Source organism: Daphnia magna, linkage group LG10 (genome assembly GCF_020631705.1).
Source record: "Daphnia magna isolate NIES linkage group LG10, ASM2063170v1.1, whole genome shotgun sequence".
NCBI lineage: Eukaryota > Metazoa > Arthropoda > Branchiopoda > Diplostraca > Daphniidae > Daphnia > Daphnia magna.
In genome coordinates this window covers 8,128,332-8,145,461 of record NC_059191.1, presented here as the reverse complement: position 1 = coordinate 8,145,461, position 17,130 = coordinate 8,128,332, and the positions used below count along the sequence as shown (strand labels likewise).

At 41.0% G+C, this 17,130-nt stretch overlaps 3 protein-coding genes across 9 annotated transcripts in view; all 3 read right to left on the bottom strand.

The window, feature by feature from the left end:
- The window catches only part of LOC116932143 (protein O-mannosyl-transferase TMTC1), a 26,287-nt gene extending 12,465 nt beyond the window's left edge, over positions 1 to 13,822 (bottom strand). The window contains exons 1-5 of one of the 6 annotated variants that reach the window (XM_045179708.1): positions 5,711 to 11,680; positions 5,463 to 5,539; positions 4,949 to 5,378; positions 1,382 to 1,800; positions 528 to 705 (exon numbers count right to left, since the gene is read on the bottom strand). In XM_045179708.1, the coding sequence (XP_045035643.1) occupies positions 528 to 705; positions 1,382 to 1,779 (576 nt within the window). In that variant the 5' untranslated portion in view covers positions 1,780 to 1,800; positions 4,949 to 5,378; positions 5,463 to 5,539; positions 5,711 to 11,680. Of the gene's footprint in view, positions 1 to 527; positions 706 to 1,381; positions 1,801 to 3,240; positions 3,776 to 4,948; positions 5,379 to 5,462; positions 5,613 to 5,710; positions 11,681 to 13,685 lie in introns of those variants that run through there. The other 5 variants (XM_045179709.1, XM_045179706.1, XM_045179710.1 and 2 more) reach the window with 5 other exon arrangements.
- Positions 13,003 to 14,969, bottom strand: LOC116932183 (alpha-(1,3)-fucosyltransferase C). Its single transcript, XM_045179712.1, has 2 exons — positions 14,841 to 14,969; positions 13,003 to 14,779 (listed from the first exon to the last, which is right to left on the bottom strand). The coding sequence occupies exons 1-2, from the start codon at positions 14,949 to 14,951 to the stop codon at positions 13,682 to 13,684; spliced, it is 1,209 nt and encodes a 402-aa protein (XP_045035647.1). The 5' UTR covers positions 14,952 to 14,969; the 3' UTR covers positions 13,003 to 13,681.
- Positions 14,925 to 17,130, bottom strand: LOC116932212 (nucleolar protein 16). Of its 2 annotated transcripts, XR_004399374.2 has the most exons (6): positions 16,912 to 17,130; positions 16,723 to 16,837; positions 16,522 to 16,665; positions 16,167 to 16,320; positions 16,038 to 16,103; positions 14,925 to 14,976 (listed from the first exon to the last, which is right to left on the bottom strand). XR_004399374.2 is itself a non-coding variant. In XM_032940014.2 (5 exons), the coding sequence occupies exons 1-4, from the start codon at positions 17,010 to 17,012 to the stop codon at positions 16,168 to 16,170; spliced, it is 513 nt and encodes a 170-aa protein (XP_032795905.1). In that variant the 5' UTR covers positions 17,013 to 17,130; the 3' UTR covers positions 15,928 to 16,103; position 16,167. The 2 variants fall into 2 exon arrangements, 1 of the variants encoding a protein (XP_032795905.1); XM_032940014.2 differs by lacking the exon at positions 14,925 to 14,976 and having other exon boundaries at positions 15,928 to 16,103.

The window sequence follows — 17,130 nt, the reverse complement described above, 5'->3', positions numbered from 1 at the left end:
GCATCAAAAAGACTGGCCAGCTTCCATTTTCTCATTTCTTTTCTCTTTAATTGGAAAGGAAACTAAGAGGACTTTTTCACACGTTGGAGCTTCCGAACCTTCTACATTTCAACGAGCTGCCTTCACAATGCGAATCGTCTTTTGTTTAGTTCTCGGCCACGTTTTCTTTGACAATCAATCAGAGTAGTATTCATACTGCCACTCTTCCATCAAAACCGCTCAAGTAACTTCGATTTCTTTCTAATTTCCACCATTTCGGCTTTCTATTGGCACTTGAGTTCAATAGGGATTGATGTGCTCACGTTGACATTTTTGAAATTCCCGCCCTTTTATACAAAGAGACAGCCAAAGAGTTAAGACGGTTTACTCTCGAGCCCATTTTGCGCGACTTTGTACACAGATCCCCGACGATCAAAAGAGTCCGTCTCGAGGGCTAACGTGAAAAGACGGGAAGCTGAAATCAAGTCAAAGCGAATACCCACACAAAAAAACGGAAGAAACAAAGTGAATATATTGAGACTTGTTACCGCTTCCGTGTGGATCGGATGGATGGCGAAGAGCGAAGCGGTCAATAGGGACGACAACTTGGAGAGGCCGAGACAGTTGAGACAGAGCCACGCAAACAAGGCGCTGACCGCTGCATGGAGGATCACGTTGACCGCGTGATAGCTCCAAGGATTGAGTCCGCTCAAGGCATAGTTCCACCTATATATAAAAACGACCGCCATCAGCCCACGCAAAACAAATCTTTCCTTTTTTATATATAAACAAGACACGATGAAAATTGTTGATACGCAATGTCAGCAACCCTTTCTTACTTGCGCGCGTACTGGTTACGTTTCTCCTTGTTTCGACCCAACCAAACGAGATCTTTTATCTAGGCCGGATGTTCGATTGTTGGCCCCTCTTTTTTTAAATTTTTACTGTACGCGTTTCCTGACGTCATCGTTATGTCTTACGCATATAGATGAATGATGTACCAGGAAATGAGAGACAGCAACTGTGATGGAGTGATTCTGAATCAAGAGATCTGATAATGGGCTTGGGAAAGAAGAGCGGCAGAGAAAGAATACGATATGTTAGACACATCGCACAGACCACAAAAGACGGGACCAACACTATAGCTCGGGAACAAGAGAATTCGTCCAAAAGGGTTGACATTGCTTTCCGTGATTTGGTCTACATACTCTTGATGCTCTTTTTTTTTTTGCATTTGATTATATTCTTTCAATCGTTTTGTTTCATCCGCCTCTTCCTTTTGCGCCATCTTTACAACGAATGCGCTTGACGAATGACGAAAGTAAAATTCTGCGATCGGTTATAGTCCTGAATGCGCTAAACGGGCAATACATAAGAACATTCAAAATAGCGATAGTCTTACTTGAAAGTGAGAATGGTGAGTGGTCGATATGATTTGTGACTCAGAGGATCGAGCAGAGAAGTGCCCCAAAAATCGTTGTATAGGAAATCCCAGGTGCCGGCCGCTGGGTCGGTAATGTCTCGGTTGGCCGTGATGGCACTCAGGTCATCGTGAACGAATTCTCCACCCAGCGAATTAGTGTAGACACCGAGTGCCAACGCTGGTGGTATTAGGCACGGTAACCACTCGCTCAATGTCACACCATGTTTGCCTTCTTCAACACTTTGCCGGGCGGCTCTTTTTCCGCTGCTCTTACAACAACAACAACCGACGCGTTGCTGATGTTGCGCTCCTCCAAACTTCATCGATTCGCACTCGATCCCGCCGCCCCACAAATGACTTCTCTTCTCAGCGCCCATCACTCGGCCATGGTCAACAATCTGAAGGGAGAAGGGAAAGAAAAAAACATGAATTTTCTTATAATAATATGGGCATGAAGAGTCACTGAAGCAGCTGTTTACGCAACTCCAAAATTCTTTAAACATAATGACAAACGAATATTTCCTGCGGTGGAACACGACACAAGAGCGTCTTTTTGAATATTATAAATATTGAAAGGATACCCCGTTGTTATTGTGGAGCGTGAGAGGGTCGCGTGACACGCACCGCGACACACTCTCTTCGTAGATTGCTATTTAAAGTGGGGTCAGGTTGACAACGGATGGGGCGTTGTTGATCATATCGGTGGTTATATAGCTGGCAGAAGTGATACACACGTAATCCATACATAAAATTCTAGCATTATATGCAGTTCCTTTATTTTTGTGAGACAGTCCCTTCCGACTAACTCTACCACTGGATAGCGTATGGCTATATAACACCAAGTTGCTAATCAGCTTGAAAAGTTACAACAAAAAAAAAGTTTTGTTTTCCGCCACGGAACAACCCCCACCATCGATTGGCGTACGTACTTCTCTTCTAAACGTAAAACGAATTTTAACCAATACAAAAAGATGTCTACGAGAGGTAGCTATTTGCATATACACCTATATACTATGGGAGGAAGAGAAAAATTTTCCATTGCTGTCGGCTTATCGGTGACAGTGCGGCGAAACGCAACCGGGTGAAACGATGGATGTCGGGAGCCCCGTCGGCAGCAAGTCCCTCGGCTCGTTTGTGGCACGTGTCAAAGAGAAACGAACATTAGCGTGATGTTCTATAGCTGCGCATCGCCATTTGTATCATCGTCAGATGTGCTCAGCAAGGGGAGGGGGATCACAAGGGGGAAAGAAAAAGGACGGAATGATTCAGCTGAAAAGACGGGAATAAATTCAGCCCAAAGTTCAACTGGAGTGGCAATTAAAACTCTGCCAGCACAGCGACTATAAAATAAAATAAAAAAAAATTCAATGCCTTCTGAAATAACAAGCCCTTGATCGTCTTTCAGTCTCCTGTGCAAGGAGAACGGGTCGTGAAAGGTTGTCTTCTACAATCTATGAGGCTTTATTGTCTTCTGTTAACCAACTCGATTTTAATCCTCTTTTCCTTTCGATCGAATTGATGTCACTTGCAATGTCTGCTCTCTTTTTGTGCTACGATTTGAAAAGATTTCAATTTCCGAGTTGTTATGGTATCCCTGCTATCGACGGATTCGTTGTTAATTGTACCATCTTTCTAAAGTGCAAAAACCAGTTTATTTTGTATGGCAAAGAAATTCGAAAATTATCCGCCATTTTGAAAAACGATGGACATCAAAAAGCAATTCAAAAAAATAAACCTGAACTAAACCATGGCGTTTGTCCAATCAATGGACCCAAATATTCACAATTTCAGTAATTCACAGCGTCACGTGGACATCTCGAAAGATAGTCATAACTTACATCAGTTGAATGATGATTGGCTGGAATCTGCAGCTATTTCACTCTCGTTGCAAATGCTACCAATCTGTCCAACGTAACGAGCATCCACTAACAAGTCGATGATGTCTAATTGACGCAATTTTTCACGACATTCAATGCAAAAAACTAGACAACTTTCTGTATCGCTTACGAAATGAACGTCTTTCTTTCTCGACAATTGGCCGACGAATGCTCTAACAATTACGGCCTCAGGCTAACCAAGAAGGGGTCAGAGAAACAAAGAAAAATTGCGCGTCAAGTTCGGACATGTCCGGTCCATCTACAGTCAACATAAACACCAATAATAAAAAGAGTTAAACAAAACAGAAAAAAAGAAATATCTTGATCGGAAATCTGAAGCACTAGTAATGAAGACTTGTGCTGCAATTGTTGTCACAACTGTTGTCTAAATACGCATTGAATAAAAGTCAACTCTATAAGAATGACAACGTTGTTGCCCGTTGGCTGCCGGTTTAGCAACTGAACTGGCTGCTTGGCCGTCGTTCTTCAATGTTATATAGCGTCTTTAGTCCCGTACATGGTGGCCATTCAGTTGAGGCAGCAAAAGCTTAGACTCACGTTCGTGCACATGGGGGGGGGAAAGAAAATCAGGGTAAAACTCAGCGCATGCTCAGTATGTGTCCTAAAGTTTAGCATGCAGTTGGAAGTTAATTACTGTTCGACCTGGCGCGCAGCACACCTCGAATATGGCAACGTGAAAAAAAGAGAGGGTAACAGCCATAGGTCTGCCAAAAAAGAACTGGAATTTATTATACAAACTAGCAGCTAACTAACTTGGTAACTACACACTACTTTTTTTGTTAGCTTAAAAATTAAAAGAAGGAAACTATAGAAAAAGTTTGAGGCAACTTTGTCTGCGTGGTGGAGATATTGGTGCTGTGTTACAGCAGCATCATCATCTGGAATTCAATTTGAAGTGCTGGTTTTCCAAAAGAGAGTATAAAAGTCAAGGGATCAGCGGTAGAATCCTTTGGAATCACGGATTTCATCACAGCATCTCTTTGATGACGACCAACTTATATAGATGACATTGACTCCGCCCCATTACCGTTAACTTGGCCACCCATTGCTCGTTTTCATGGACCTATATATCTTGCACTTTCGACATTATAGCACCGAGACAACTGGCTATTGAAAGAAATGAAACAAGTAAAGGAATGCAGTAGCTTTAGTATTAAAGGAAGGAATGAACACCCCCTCCCCCATAAGGGCAATAACTCGGATTCTTTATGGTGCCACTTTTGACCAAAGGCTTTTAACTTCTTAGCTTAAGTATTCCTTGAATTGTTTACATCCTCAGCTACGGAGACTATAGGAGGAAAATGATTTAAATATTATATAATTGCTTATATAATTAAAACACCTGTCAGTTTTGATCGCAATCACAAGTGATGAGAGAAAAAAAGTTTGCCCCTCTCAAAATCTTGCCTATATGTATACTAGGCATAGAGCCTTGCAAGGATAGATCAATCCACACCAGGGTCCTCTCATGTTAATGAGTCGACGTTTAACGAGCGCCAAACTCTTGAAGCTGATGACAAGATATTGAACGAGTTTCTATAATGACTTACAGCGTCGATGATCTGATGGGCGTAGCTCGTCAATTGCATATCACTTATGAATTTAAGCTGTTATAGGTTTAATTTAGTAAATCGGAAAGATGACCTACATGGAATTTTTGGATGAACTCTCGCCGATCTCACGAGCGTTTCTTTGATTCAGTCGCGTATAACCAACGATGACGTGAGTTTTGAAGTAGGTGCTGCGTATTATTCCGGTTAAGAACATGAGTCGATTACCAAGTTTGACGTAAAAGAAATGGACGTGATTGAACGTAAACACGTCGTGGTCATCGACGATTTCTTTGTGTATGGACTAGAGCCGCGAAAGATTTTGGTTCGACCGATAAATTTTGTCAGGATTCAGAGGGCGTCTATAGTTAATTGCCGACGCGTCTCAACTTGCATACGGATCAGAGCGTATATATGCAGCCAAGAAGAACGTATACACTTTGGTAGCTTCCCTTATGTCTTGTTTTCCTTGTAGATATATACACACATCGCCATTCTTTTATGGAGTGGCTTCACATTTCTCGTAACCTTTTCGACAAGTACAAATAAATAATATCGTCAATTGCTATACATAAGAAGCCCAAGCCGACCCGTATATAGGAAAAACAATACCATCAAATCGGCTGGAAAGAAATTTGGTTCCGAGCCATTGAGTCTTTCCTTTTCGGTAAGTTTCTATGTATATAGGCCTATATATGCAACGTGTAAATAGTTATCCGTATAGTGTCAGGTTTTGTTCGGCATTGAGCGTGAAATCCCGTGCTGGAAGAGGCAATCAAATGTATGCACAGCAGAGAACCTCGCCCCGTTGGATTAGCATTGTGTACACTCATATCTGTATAGCGTATATATAGACGTACCTTATCTGCGTAGTATAGAGAAGGGCTGCAATACGGAGCCTATACAGTGGCATGCCAATATCTATTGTTGTATACTGCATCGGAGTCGAGAGGAGCTTTCATTGTTTCCGAGTTCCGCTGTAGTTCCGCAACCATCTCAGAGAATATGAGGGGGGAAAGAAAAGGAAGTAGGAGACAACAAATGACAGGGGTAGAATATAGAAAGTAAAAATGGAAAGGATTGGAAAAGAAAGCGAAGAAAACAACAATCCAAAGTGGTGGAGGGGATGATCATCTATATCTACCATACAGAACAGCTCTATATAGGATAAGATGACAGTTGGCATTGACAGATGGGTCCGATATCAACGAAGCCGGGCAAAACCAAACAAAAAGCCTAAAATAAAGATTGAGCCGTACATCATCCGAAGAGAGCAGTCAAATGATATTAAAAGGATTTATCTGTAAGAAAAAAGTTTATGTTTTCGTTTTATTTGCTTGTCTGTTTCTGTGTCCTCGGGTTAAGTTTTGTTGTTGTTGTTTTTTTCCGCCAACAAAGTTAAAATGTGTATGTCTCCTTTTTACCTTGTGAATAACATGTAGCCACTAACGAGGTTGCGGAGAACAAGAACAACCCGATCCATCACAGTTGGGTAATGTGGGGCTGTCAATTAGTGCGAGTGACATGTTGTCCTCCTACAAGTCACGGCGGTTCTGCACAATTTTCACCGTATTTATTATTGGCCAAACACAAGGAACAATCGTTAATAATGCAAAAAAATAGTCGACGCATCGCAAGTATATGACGTTAAGATGCGTAGGTGGTCCTTTTTGGATTGTGGAAGCCATCGAGAGTCGTGACTATAGACGACATTCGGGAAAAAAACCCCGTTTAATATGGACTCGTTTTGAATTTCAATTGTTCGTTTACTGAAGAGAAATTTGAATATATTGTAGCATTCGAATCGTGTGTAAATGTTGCGACTTTATCCCCCATTTTATTTGTTGGTTCTGGCTGGAACCCCGCATTGGGAAAACTCTTAACGAGAAAACAACGACGAGTGCCTAAAACTGTCGCATCCAAAGTTACATGGTCATGTTTTTGTGTTGTCGTTCAGCTTTCAAATGTTCTTTTAGCGTGTCATCCAATCGACACGATAATCACACTGCGGGCAATGACGTATAGACAATGAAAAATGTCGCTCTATGTACAATAGTACTTTTATATGGTCGACAAAACAGCAGGAATGAGTCCCTCTCGGTATATACGTCTATGTGCTGATTGAGACGTGAAGAACACAAAATCGATTGAAAACTCGACCCTCTTCTCTTTATTCTGATCTTTCATCTTAACCAGGGCGCACGCGTCTCGCCTTCACTAGCAAGTTCTCTCTTTTTACATTTATTCTGAAAAATCGTGTGATTGTCTATTGAATAATTCAAAAAGAGATCAAGGATAGTTGGTGGATTCCTAGTAAAAATAAATAAATTTTTTTTTTTCTGAGACAACATGTAGACAGTAAAGGTATTCACAAGAAACTTTGCGAAAATTGGACGCAGCTGGACCAGATTGGCGGAACGTTCGAATAAACGCCAGCACGTTCTGTGCCTTTTGGATACAATTCCGCGTGTTCTTTCCATTTGATCCATTTAGTCGTCGGACAGAACGTGATACCGTTACCGAAAAGAAAAAATACGTGGCGGAATCAAAGAATCGGATGGTAAAGAGAAAAGACCCTCTTCAACTCTCAAGTACGTGCGCGTCTAAAATAAAAAATAAAAGTGTCGAAATGAGTTGGTGGGGGACGGACGAACACCATAGCAAACAGAATACAGCACTGACAGTTTTGGGGGCAAGTTCAGAAGGCTTTACTATCATAGATTTGTTGAAACATTCCGTGTAGATAAAGGAAAGTCGGCCATCTTTTCGCAAGCCAAAAAAAGGTTTGGTACTTTGCTATGCAAACAAGCGAATGCAATTTTATTGCTATGAGTGAAGGGTCTCGCTGTATTAAAGTGAGTTCATTGGTTCTTTCTTTTTTAGAATCGTTTCCGGTGCGGATCTCAGCAGGGTTCGAAACGCGTTAACTGCAAATGAAGTGGCGGTTTAGACCGTCGGGGAAAAAGAGAGAAGAGCTTGAAGCTGAAAATAAAAAAAAACTCTTTTGACGCTTCATCTCACCTCGAGGGACAAAAAGGAAATGGGCCAGCAAGGAGTGCAAAGCCCGATAGCGCAATATATGACGTAATTCAATCGACTATAGCTTATACACCTATATATAGATGACGCGTAAAAAGAGTCTTTTATGCGCTTTGATTTCCTATCGTTTCGCGTTAGCGGTGATACAAATGCAAATTGCCAGTTTTCAAAAGGGGAAATAACACGAACAAAATAATGTCAAACACCTTCACTATATACGATGATGGCATTCCCTTTAAGGCTGGTTTTATAATACGTGTAAGAAAATATTCGCTCGTTTTCTTTCTCCAATCCGGAGGCTCCGCCGTCTCATCTGCTTAATGCGATGGAAGCCATTTGATGAGATTTTTTTTGCTTTTCCCCCTTCTTGCTGACTAAGATGCGCTTGACGTAGCACAAGAGCAAAACACTCTGTTCTTTTTAGACGGTTCAAACCATTTCGTATTCGCCAGAGGCGTGCCTTCAATTTTTACTACCTTTCTTCGTCCTCCATCATTCGATCGATAATCAATTTCTAATTTTCACTTGGCCGCTTTTTTCGTTCACGGTCGAAAAACTTTAATACAATCTTTCGCAAAAAAGAAAAAACTTGATGTTCTCTTGGTCCGTTCGCAAGCCTACGAGATTTTGATCAGGATGTAGTACAGGCCCGCAGCTGGGAAAAACTCATCATCTTTATTACTTTGCCATCCCGTTGCTATATCTTCGGTGTACTCGTGCAGACTCACTAATAAGTAATAACCTACTACACTGTTGCTTTATGTTGACTATCGTTTTCTTTTATTCAGTCTTCTGGCTATATTGGACGCTATACTTTTTGCAAAATGAAAATGTTGCACAATCTGAAATGCAACTTGTTTGCATTCGGAGCACAAATGGAAAAGTTTATCCGGTACGCGTCAATTGATTTATCAAAAATACATTCGCTTGAACAAAGTTGCTCCCAGTGACCTTTCGAATCAACCCATTGCCACGACATCAAAAAGACTTTTCATCTATTGATGAAGAGGAAATCACTGGAGGCAGTTAGAAGAGAAAAATGGGTCCCGACGGAAATTACCTTAGATCTGTTGGAGACATTTCATTCATCACCAAACATCGTAAAGGGTTTCACTTTTTATATATCTCATCGATTCTACACCCCTATGTATAGCTGGAGCTCCAAAAAATAAAAAAGAACCAGTTCATTTCTCTTCTTCCCTTTTTTTCTTTTCTTTTTACCTTCCCCTTGTTGGATATACAAAAAAAGGGACTTTCACATTTCTTTTTTCTACCTCCAGCTTTTAGACAAATTGAAAGCGAGAGTTGTATACATCTTGCCCCTCCATTGCTATCCTTTCTTGCAGCTTCACTTCCTCTCTCACAATCGGCCGAGTTGCAAGTTGCCTGTCTTAGAAAGCTGTGCTACGTTAAATTCCATCCGCTATGCGGATGCTTCTCTTTTCGAGCAATTGGCCATCAATGCCTTCATGGAACAAGAATAAAAGAGACACACACTGTTCCCTCTTCCATCGAAGCAATGTTTCAGCCTTTACTTGATGTACAACAAATAATAAAGATCGTTGGTGTGGCGACGAATCCGGTCTGGTAGATTTTGGGTCTCCCTGGACCGTTCAAGTTTTCTCCTATTGTGTACAGACGGAGAGAGTCTTACAAAAAAAGTGCTTTTAAAAAACGTATTCCTACTTTTATTTGTTAAAAGTTTATGACCAGTCCCTACGGTCTTGTCGACTAGAGGCTGCAAGCGAAAAGAACGAAGCTTGCGTGATGATGAATAGACTCAGTTGGAGGACCTGAAAAATGGGCAAGAAACAGGCACGGCAACGTAGGGGAGCTTCCGGGAATCCAGCAGTACAGAGAAAGCGAAGAAGACAAATGCTGAAGAATACAAGTTTTTAACCCTGTGGCAGGACGAGTGCTAATGTATATATATGCTGTACACAGATGAAGATGGAAAGCCATAAAGATATTAGACTAATACACGCAGAACGTGAAACTTTGCTAACAGACGGTGTTAGGTTGCGCGATTATTGTGAGGACGGAGCATCTGGGACAAGCGAATCCTATGAATGGCACATCACTGAACAACGAACCGACAAAAGACCCTCGTGCGATTCTGAATAATTCTGAATATTATTTCAAGATGCATCGCGTTCAATTTATTGGCATTTTTTCTTTTAACTTAACATTGAAACATATTACACTTTCAATGGGGTGTACGTACTACACAGTGTAGCGGGGGGGAAAAGAAGAGCAGGGAGATGCAATCGATTCTTAATGGCATCTTTCGTGAAGAAGGTTTATTTGACAGCAGATAAGAGAAGAGCTCCTCTTTTCTTTTTTACGGTGGACGTATCTAGCGAGATGCGGGCAATAGAGACATGTTCACTTGTGTATACTAGCAGCCTGTAGGATATACAAAAGAGAGTCGAAGCGACGAAGAGAAGAAAACAGAATATAGGCCTATATACAGAATGCCTGACGTATATAAGAGATCTGATAGGAAGCGAAAGAACGAGAGCGAGAAAAAGTAAGAGACACGCATAAAGGATAGAAATAAAGAACATGTATATCTCTATATAAATAGGTCCGCTTTCATGTCTGGTAAAGAGAGAAAAAATGATGAAAGCAAAAGGAAAATGAGAATAACACATTCTCTATTCTCTCGTCGGCTATACAAAGCAATTTTTTTTTTAAAGAGATAACGAGCGGCTTGCAATAAAAGAAGAATAAGAGGAGAAGAAAGGATATCCGCAAGCGGAATGTATACACTATATACAAGTCCCCGTGTTTTCGTGAATTCACTATAGGACTGCCATATCCAAGGCTGGAAATGTCCCCTGCAGCTATTGATTCTGAATATCAAGTATAATAATATAAATACACATACCTATACATAGAGGCCATTTTTACATAGGGTAATAATAGCCCGCCATTCTTTAAGTTTTCTATCCTGTTTTATTCGCAAGCTAACGAGTAAGTTCTTTTTCAAAACGGGCCACTAAGGTTTCCCAAACAGGACCTCTAACGGGCCCGTCTTTCGCCCGTCGGATTATATATTCGAACGAAAATGCGTCGTGATTGATGATGAAAGCGGAGGATTCCAAGGCGATCATTTCTTGCTTTTCAGTCGTTCCATCTGTATCCTATTGTTCTTAAGATGGACTTTTCTTTTTGGCGCAAACAAATTTCTATCCCTTGCTTTCATCTTCGGCTATTATTATTCATTATTCGTCGGCAGCAACAATCGGAGAAAAACGAATGAATTTATTACGACGGCCAAATTCAACGTATATGAACAATTCCGCCATCAGTTCCGCAATATACAAGGAGACCTTTAATACCCCAAGTCTATTAGAACATGGCTTTTTTGCTAAACTTGCTTTCCCCTCTTTCGCACATAAATTCGGCCATCTCTCAATAAAAGATGATCTAAACTGTCACCAAATCCTCGATCCATCAAGATGTCTAAATAGTTTTCTTGTACCATTCGCAGTGTGTCTTCTTAAATGCCAGCGAAGGGCAAAAGAAAGAAGAATAGAAAAGAGTAATGGAATGAAGAGGAAAAGCTGAATCATGTATATAACAAAAAAAGAGAGACACCCTTACTTTTATTCTCTTCCATGGAATAAAGAATAAAAAAAAAAAAATCCAGCTCAGACCCATAAAAATGCTCTTTCCTCGACGACATTTTCTTTTGCCCTAAAGCCTGTGTACATGTGTGGATGCTCTAGCGCTGTCTAATGGAAAAAGAATGTCCTCTCTTTCACACGATTTTCATTGCCCCCCTTCTTTCTATAAATACGGTTATACATATATAACAGCACTTGTAACACGCGCCTAATGGCATGTCCAAATGACCGGGGCCGTAAGGAACAACACGAAGAAAACACCGTCTGATGGCGGACATTAATTTGGCCAAAACGATAGACGCACTTTGAGAATGTATTTTACGTGTGTTCGACTGCATGCCTATATACAAAGTTGCAGACACATCAATGATGATAAAGAACCAACTGCGCAAAAAAAAAAACAGGCGGCTATAACAAAAGAATGAAAAGCATAAAGGAAGAAAGCGGAGCTTATATTTCCCAACTGACAGCGATGATCGATGAAACAAATGCCTTTGTCGATGGTCAATTCCTAAAGTATAAGCTCTGCAACCTTATTCGGAACAAAAACGCACACAAAACAAAGCTAGAAATCGTTATTACACACCAGTTCTATACGTAGGTAATTTCAGAACTGGCTCTAATCCAAACCCACTGACTGTTCACGCACCGACAATAATTTTTGTTTTGCTTTGTTGTTGGAAATTCCGTCAGAGCGTCGCTATCGCCACGAAACCTAACAAAAAATAAAGGCAATTTGCCCGTGCTGACGTGAATGATTGTAAGCCAAATAAAAAAAAAGAAACGCATTCATTATCGCGGACAAAATTAGAGTCGCGTGAATCATCCACTGTCGCCAACCGCCCGCACGACCAGAAAGAAAAATATGGCGATATCATCGTCACACGCATTGCTTCGCTAAGTGCAACTTAACAAATGGCTAAGATAAGAAAGTCGATGGTATTCAAAGGATTTGCGCATAATGCAGGTCGACTAGTATTGATGCAAGTCGCTCGTGTTCGTCCGTCAGTTTCACCAATCAAAGTGGGGCAGAATAAAATAAACAAAAGGACTCGACTCACTCGAATTATTGTGGGGAGATATTTCGCTGACACGGTTCTCCGTGACACCAGAAATAAAAACGAGAAAAAGACAGAAAAAGAGAAAAGGATTTTTCAAAATGCTTAGACAAAAGAAATCTAAAACGGTTGAACTTGACATTCGGGCAACCGCAAACGCTGCGCGACGAAACTTGATGGTTGTCGTCTCCCCCCCCTTGCCCGTCGGCTCTGTTGGCTCCTTTCAACTTTCTTTAAAAGAGAGTTTTGATGATAGACCATCAAGGGATCGGCAACCAACTTTGATGCGCTTCCAAAACGGCATTGGGCAAAGCCAAAAAAATAAAACGTTTAGATTATTCAATGAGCGTAAAGCGTTGGCGAAGGTTTCCGATGAGCCAGCGGACGGATGAGCTTTGCCCCACAGTTTTTTTTCCGCGTCCCTTCGTCGACGTTGACAAACACAATTTAGGGCTTCTATTTACTAAACTTTCCATCTATCCGCCTCGTTTGGGTGTCTGATGCTTTGGCACGAATGGAATCAATTTTGAAAAGACAGAAAGTTTGCCAAATGGATACTCGTGTACGTGTGTGTGGGGGGGGGGGACGAATATTACATCCGGAGGAATGGGCATTTTACCAAACTTTTTCATGTACTCATTTAGAACTCATTCTGAGAATAGAGCGCATCGTATGACGTAATGAAAAAAAGGCACAGTTTTGAAAGTACGCATGAGCTTCCTAACTTTGTAATGCAGACATTCGCAAATGATATCTTATTTTTAATAAGAACAAAATGAATAAAAGAGAATCAATTAGTAAATTTACAATTAAGCAAATCACTCAGCGGTGAAAGAATTCAACATTTTCGCCATTTTGGCGATAGAAAAACATGCGCGAAATGCATTTAAAATGAACAACACCCTGAATGAAGTTGCAATGACCCGCGTCAGTGAAACGCCCAATCCCATTGAAAATGTTTAAGAAAAGATACCCAGAGGAATATCTTTCCTTACAATTTAAAATGGCGAGTTGAAGAGGGAAACATGGTGCCGAGACGGATTTTAAAAATATTAAAAGGCCATACCGGAATGCGTTGAAATTCAGAAGAAAAGGCGTTTGTTTACTTCATTCTCGGAATGGGCGTATTTCCCACTGGTAGATTGCAGCTTTCAGGATCATCGACCCACCATTGCAGAATGTCTTGGTACGTTGTAAACGGTAGTCGTTCGTCGTTGGCCAATTTGCACAGGTGACACCATCCTTGCTTGGTATCCAGATGTACATCAAAATTCGGTTTCCAGTCAAAATAGCGATCGTACAGCGAATCGGTTTCGTTCAACAATAGAAGATATTTGGCAAGCTCTTTGGGCGAATCAAAGTCTTTGACGTCGATGAAAGAATGGGGCGGTGCGAACTGCGTATAATCCACGCCACCCATGACGATGGGCACCGTGTCGTAAAGGAAACCGGCGGTCAATTTCTCCGTCACGTAATCCGTGCACAAAGAGTTTTCGAATCCGACGTAAAACTTGTAGTCAGTGCGGAGCATTTCACGACAATCGCTGCGATCGGTGCACGTCAAATTGCCGCACTTTCCGTAAATGTCTATCGGCACGTACCGGCTCAGTTCCTCAACGTACATTTCACGTTGGCTGGGCGTTACGCAGTTGGATACGAACCAAGCCAACAATTTCTTCTTGTTGCCGCCGATGGATTTCCTTTCGGTTGCTGTCGGGTCACTACGGCGCGCAATCGGAAACATCGAAGGCAAGGTGAGCTTCCGCGGAACAATAACGCCGTACGAGTCGCGATTAACAATATCCGAATCCAATCGATACGTCATCGTCCAGTTGAAAAATCCGAATCGAATGCGCTCGTGCAGCAACGGCTGTGGGTCGGTGTTGGCTGGCGATTCCATTTCGTAGAACACAAAACGTTGATGGGCGAACCGAATATCAGGTAGGTCGGACAGGTTCATGTTTTGGACAGAGAAGATGACGACATCGCTGCGATTAAACAGCATCCGGTCGTTAGTAACGGTGCAAGTGTGTGTTGGACATTGAGCGTCGATAAACGGTTGATGACCGAAACCGAACGTGAAATTCTCGATACCAAAAAAATGGTTCCAGTAGAGAATCGTTTTCAACGCTGGAATGCCCTTGTCCCGACTGCTTTCCGTATTTGGCAGATTGTCGTTCATCTTGATTCCAAATTCAACCTAGACGATAAATTGTTATGACATTTTACATTGGACGTTCTTGATGTAATGTAAATCATACTTTATCGGCATCTAGCTGAAGAAAAAGGCTGTAGATGATGAAGAGCACGGGGAAGCAGAACAAGAAGATAAACAAAACTTTATGTTTCCGGTAGTCCAGTGCTGCAGCCATTTGACACGAGTTCAATTGTCAGACCCTTCAAAGACGATCATTAAAGAAAAAGTGACTTCTTCCACAGAATTTGAGCGGTCAAAGTTTGGTCTCTCGAGTCACAAACAGCGTTGTGAAACTGTCGAAAAGAAACTCAAAATTTCGTACATTTCGTTTGCAAAACGAAATATTCCGCTAGAGCGCCAACGAAATTCGAGTCGAACAGCAGGGATTTCGAGTGAGGCCATACTGTTTTTTTCAGTTTATACCCTAACGAAGTCGCTGTCCAATCCGATCAGGCCCTTCCTCTACAATCAGTGTGTTTATTTTCTCTAGTTCAAAACTGCGAAATCTATTTTTTTATCAATTTTTACGATCTAAGCCATCCAATAGAAAGATGTAATATACTCGGCCAGCATATATTTTTTTATTCTGTTAGAGCGGTGACTCTTCGTAAAAAATTACCGATGATACCACATCGAAAGAGAAGCCGGAAAGGAATCAGTCGTTTCACACGTCAGCAACGTGTGAGAAACCAAACGTGTGCAACGAACGGTACGCCCCTTTCATAAATGAAGGGATTGTGACAGAAAAAAAAGGAAAGTAATCGACTTTGAAAATTGAAACCGTAAAAATCCCCGCTTTTCACCCACGAGTGTTATGCAAATTTATTGGAAACTTTATAACTACTTACCAACGCCTCTCGTTTCTGGCAGGTTTCCGAAATGTTACGAGATTTTAGATTCGACTTAGTTTCAACTGTGGGCTCAGGATGAGACTTTTTTATGAGTCAACGAGAATAGGAAAAACGGACGAATTTTTTAAACGGATGAAAACCAAAAATAAATGGGGTTTGTGACGTCATAAAGCTCTAAAATTTTAGAACGAATCTCTTTCTATAGCAACCCCCTCCCCCTAGCGAATCACATCAGATAGGTGTGAATGCCTTTCCTGCCAAGAGAATACTAAACAATGCTTGGAAATTTCCCGTATTCACTTAGCTTATGATATCTCAGTATTTCATATCTGTTAACTCTTTCGGACTATTACGATTACGCGCATGGAGCACACTAGATTTCTAGATGAAATAATGTCAAATCATAATACTTAAGCAATTGCTCAGGAAACGCTATCCGACTCTCAAACCATGACGACACGGGGAAACCATGTTTGCTATAAAAGAAAGTATAAACGGTGTCCGTATTTATTCAATACAAAAAGTTTTCACATTCAAACCTCATTCTGTCACAGTCTCTGTTGAAGTTGGGAGCTTCCCACAAGCTCTCATGAATTTTACCAAATATGCAGGTCTTTTCTTGAACTGTTTGATTTTTTGTCTTATCTGGGCTGCAGTCTCTTGATAGTGGTTATTTTTGTCCCTGGCCATTGCCTATTTAGAAATGCCATACATTATACAAATGCACTTTGTTTCACAGCATTCAGCAGAATGTAAGTTCCATATTAAAAGCAATATTTCTTAAACTATTCTACATAGTTACTAAACCCACAACCATGGTGTGTGTTGTTCAACAGAGCAATAGTTTGTACCCAGTTAGTAATGCAGGAACATTTGACAAACTATTAGGATTACCTCATAATCTTCCCCGTGCTTTTCAAGAAGATACTCAATCCATTTAACCTTTTCTTTTGGCATTCTCATAGTTCCTGTTCTTGGAGCATTGGATTGTTTTTCAAGTTCAGTAACCACAGCAGTTGGTTCTGGATTTTCAGGATTCTAAAATAGGAAATGTAAGGATGTCTTAACTAGTGAAATTGTTTACGAAGATTTTACCCTAGGTGTGTTAGAGCTGACGGGAAGTGATTTGTTTGAATCATATACCAGCCCCATAACTTTTAAATTTTGGCTGGCTGAAAGATTAGTCCTCCAATTGTCTTTTATAGCCGAACTAACCGACAAGATATTCAAAAATAAAACAATTAACACCAACAAGTTTGAGTGTTACATATGAGGCATACTTACCAAGTGATGTTTGGGAGCTTCCTGGCTTTCTTTGCAACCTTTTTTTTGTCGACATGGTACTGAAACTTCTGCCGTCCCCTTGACTTTTTGTTACTTACCATTTTAACGGAAAGTTATTTTATCTCTTAACAGTACCAAAACACCTTTTAACGTTCAAGACACGTGAAACTCTAACAGCAAGTTTCCCGACTTCACGTGGTGTAGCTGCCTAGCGGAACA

Excerpts from the sequence above, each read along its gene's own strand:
- LOC116932183 (XM_045179712.1), bottom strand. The coding sequence starts at position 14,951 with ATGGCTGCAGCACTGGACTACCGGAAACATAAAGTTTTGTTTATCTTC. Across the intron at positions 14,780-14,840 it reads TTCAGCTAGATGCCGATAAA|GTTGAATTTGGAATCAAGAT; the intron begins GTATGATTTACA and ends TTTATCGTCTAG.
- LOC116932212 (XM_032940014.2), bottom strand. The coding sequence starts at position 17,012 with ATGGTAAGTAACAAAAAGTCAAGGGGACGGCAGAAGTTTCAGTACCAT. Across the intron at positions 16,838-16,911 it reads AAGCTCCCAAACATCACTTG|TTCGGCTATAAAAGACAATT; the intron begins GTAAGTATGCCT and ends CTTGTCGGTTAG. Across the intron at positions 16,666-16,722 it reads TCAGCTCTAACACACCTAGG|AATCCTGAAAATCCAGAACC; the intron begins GTAAAATCTTCG and ends TTCCTATTTTAG.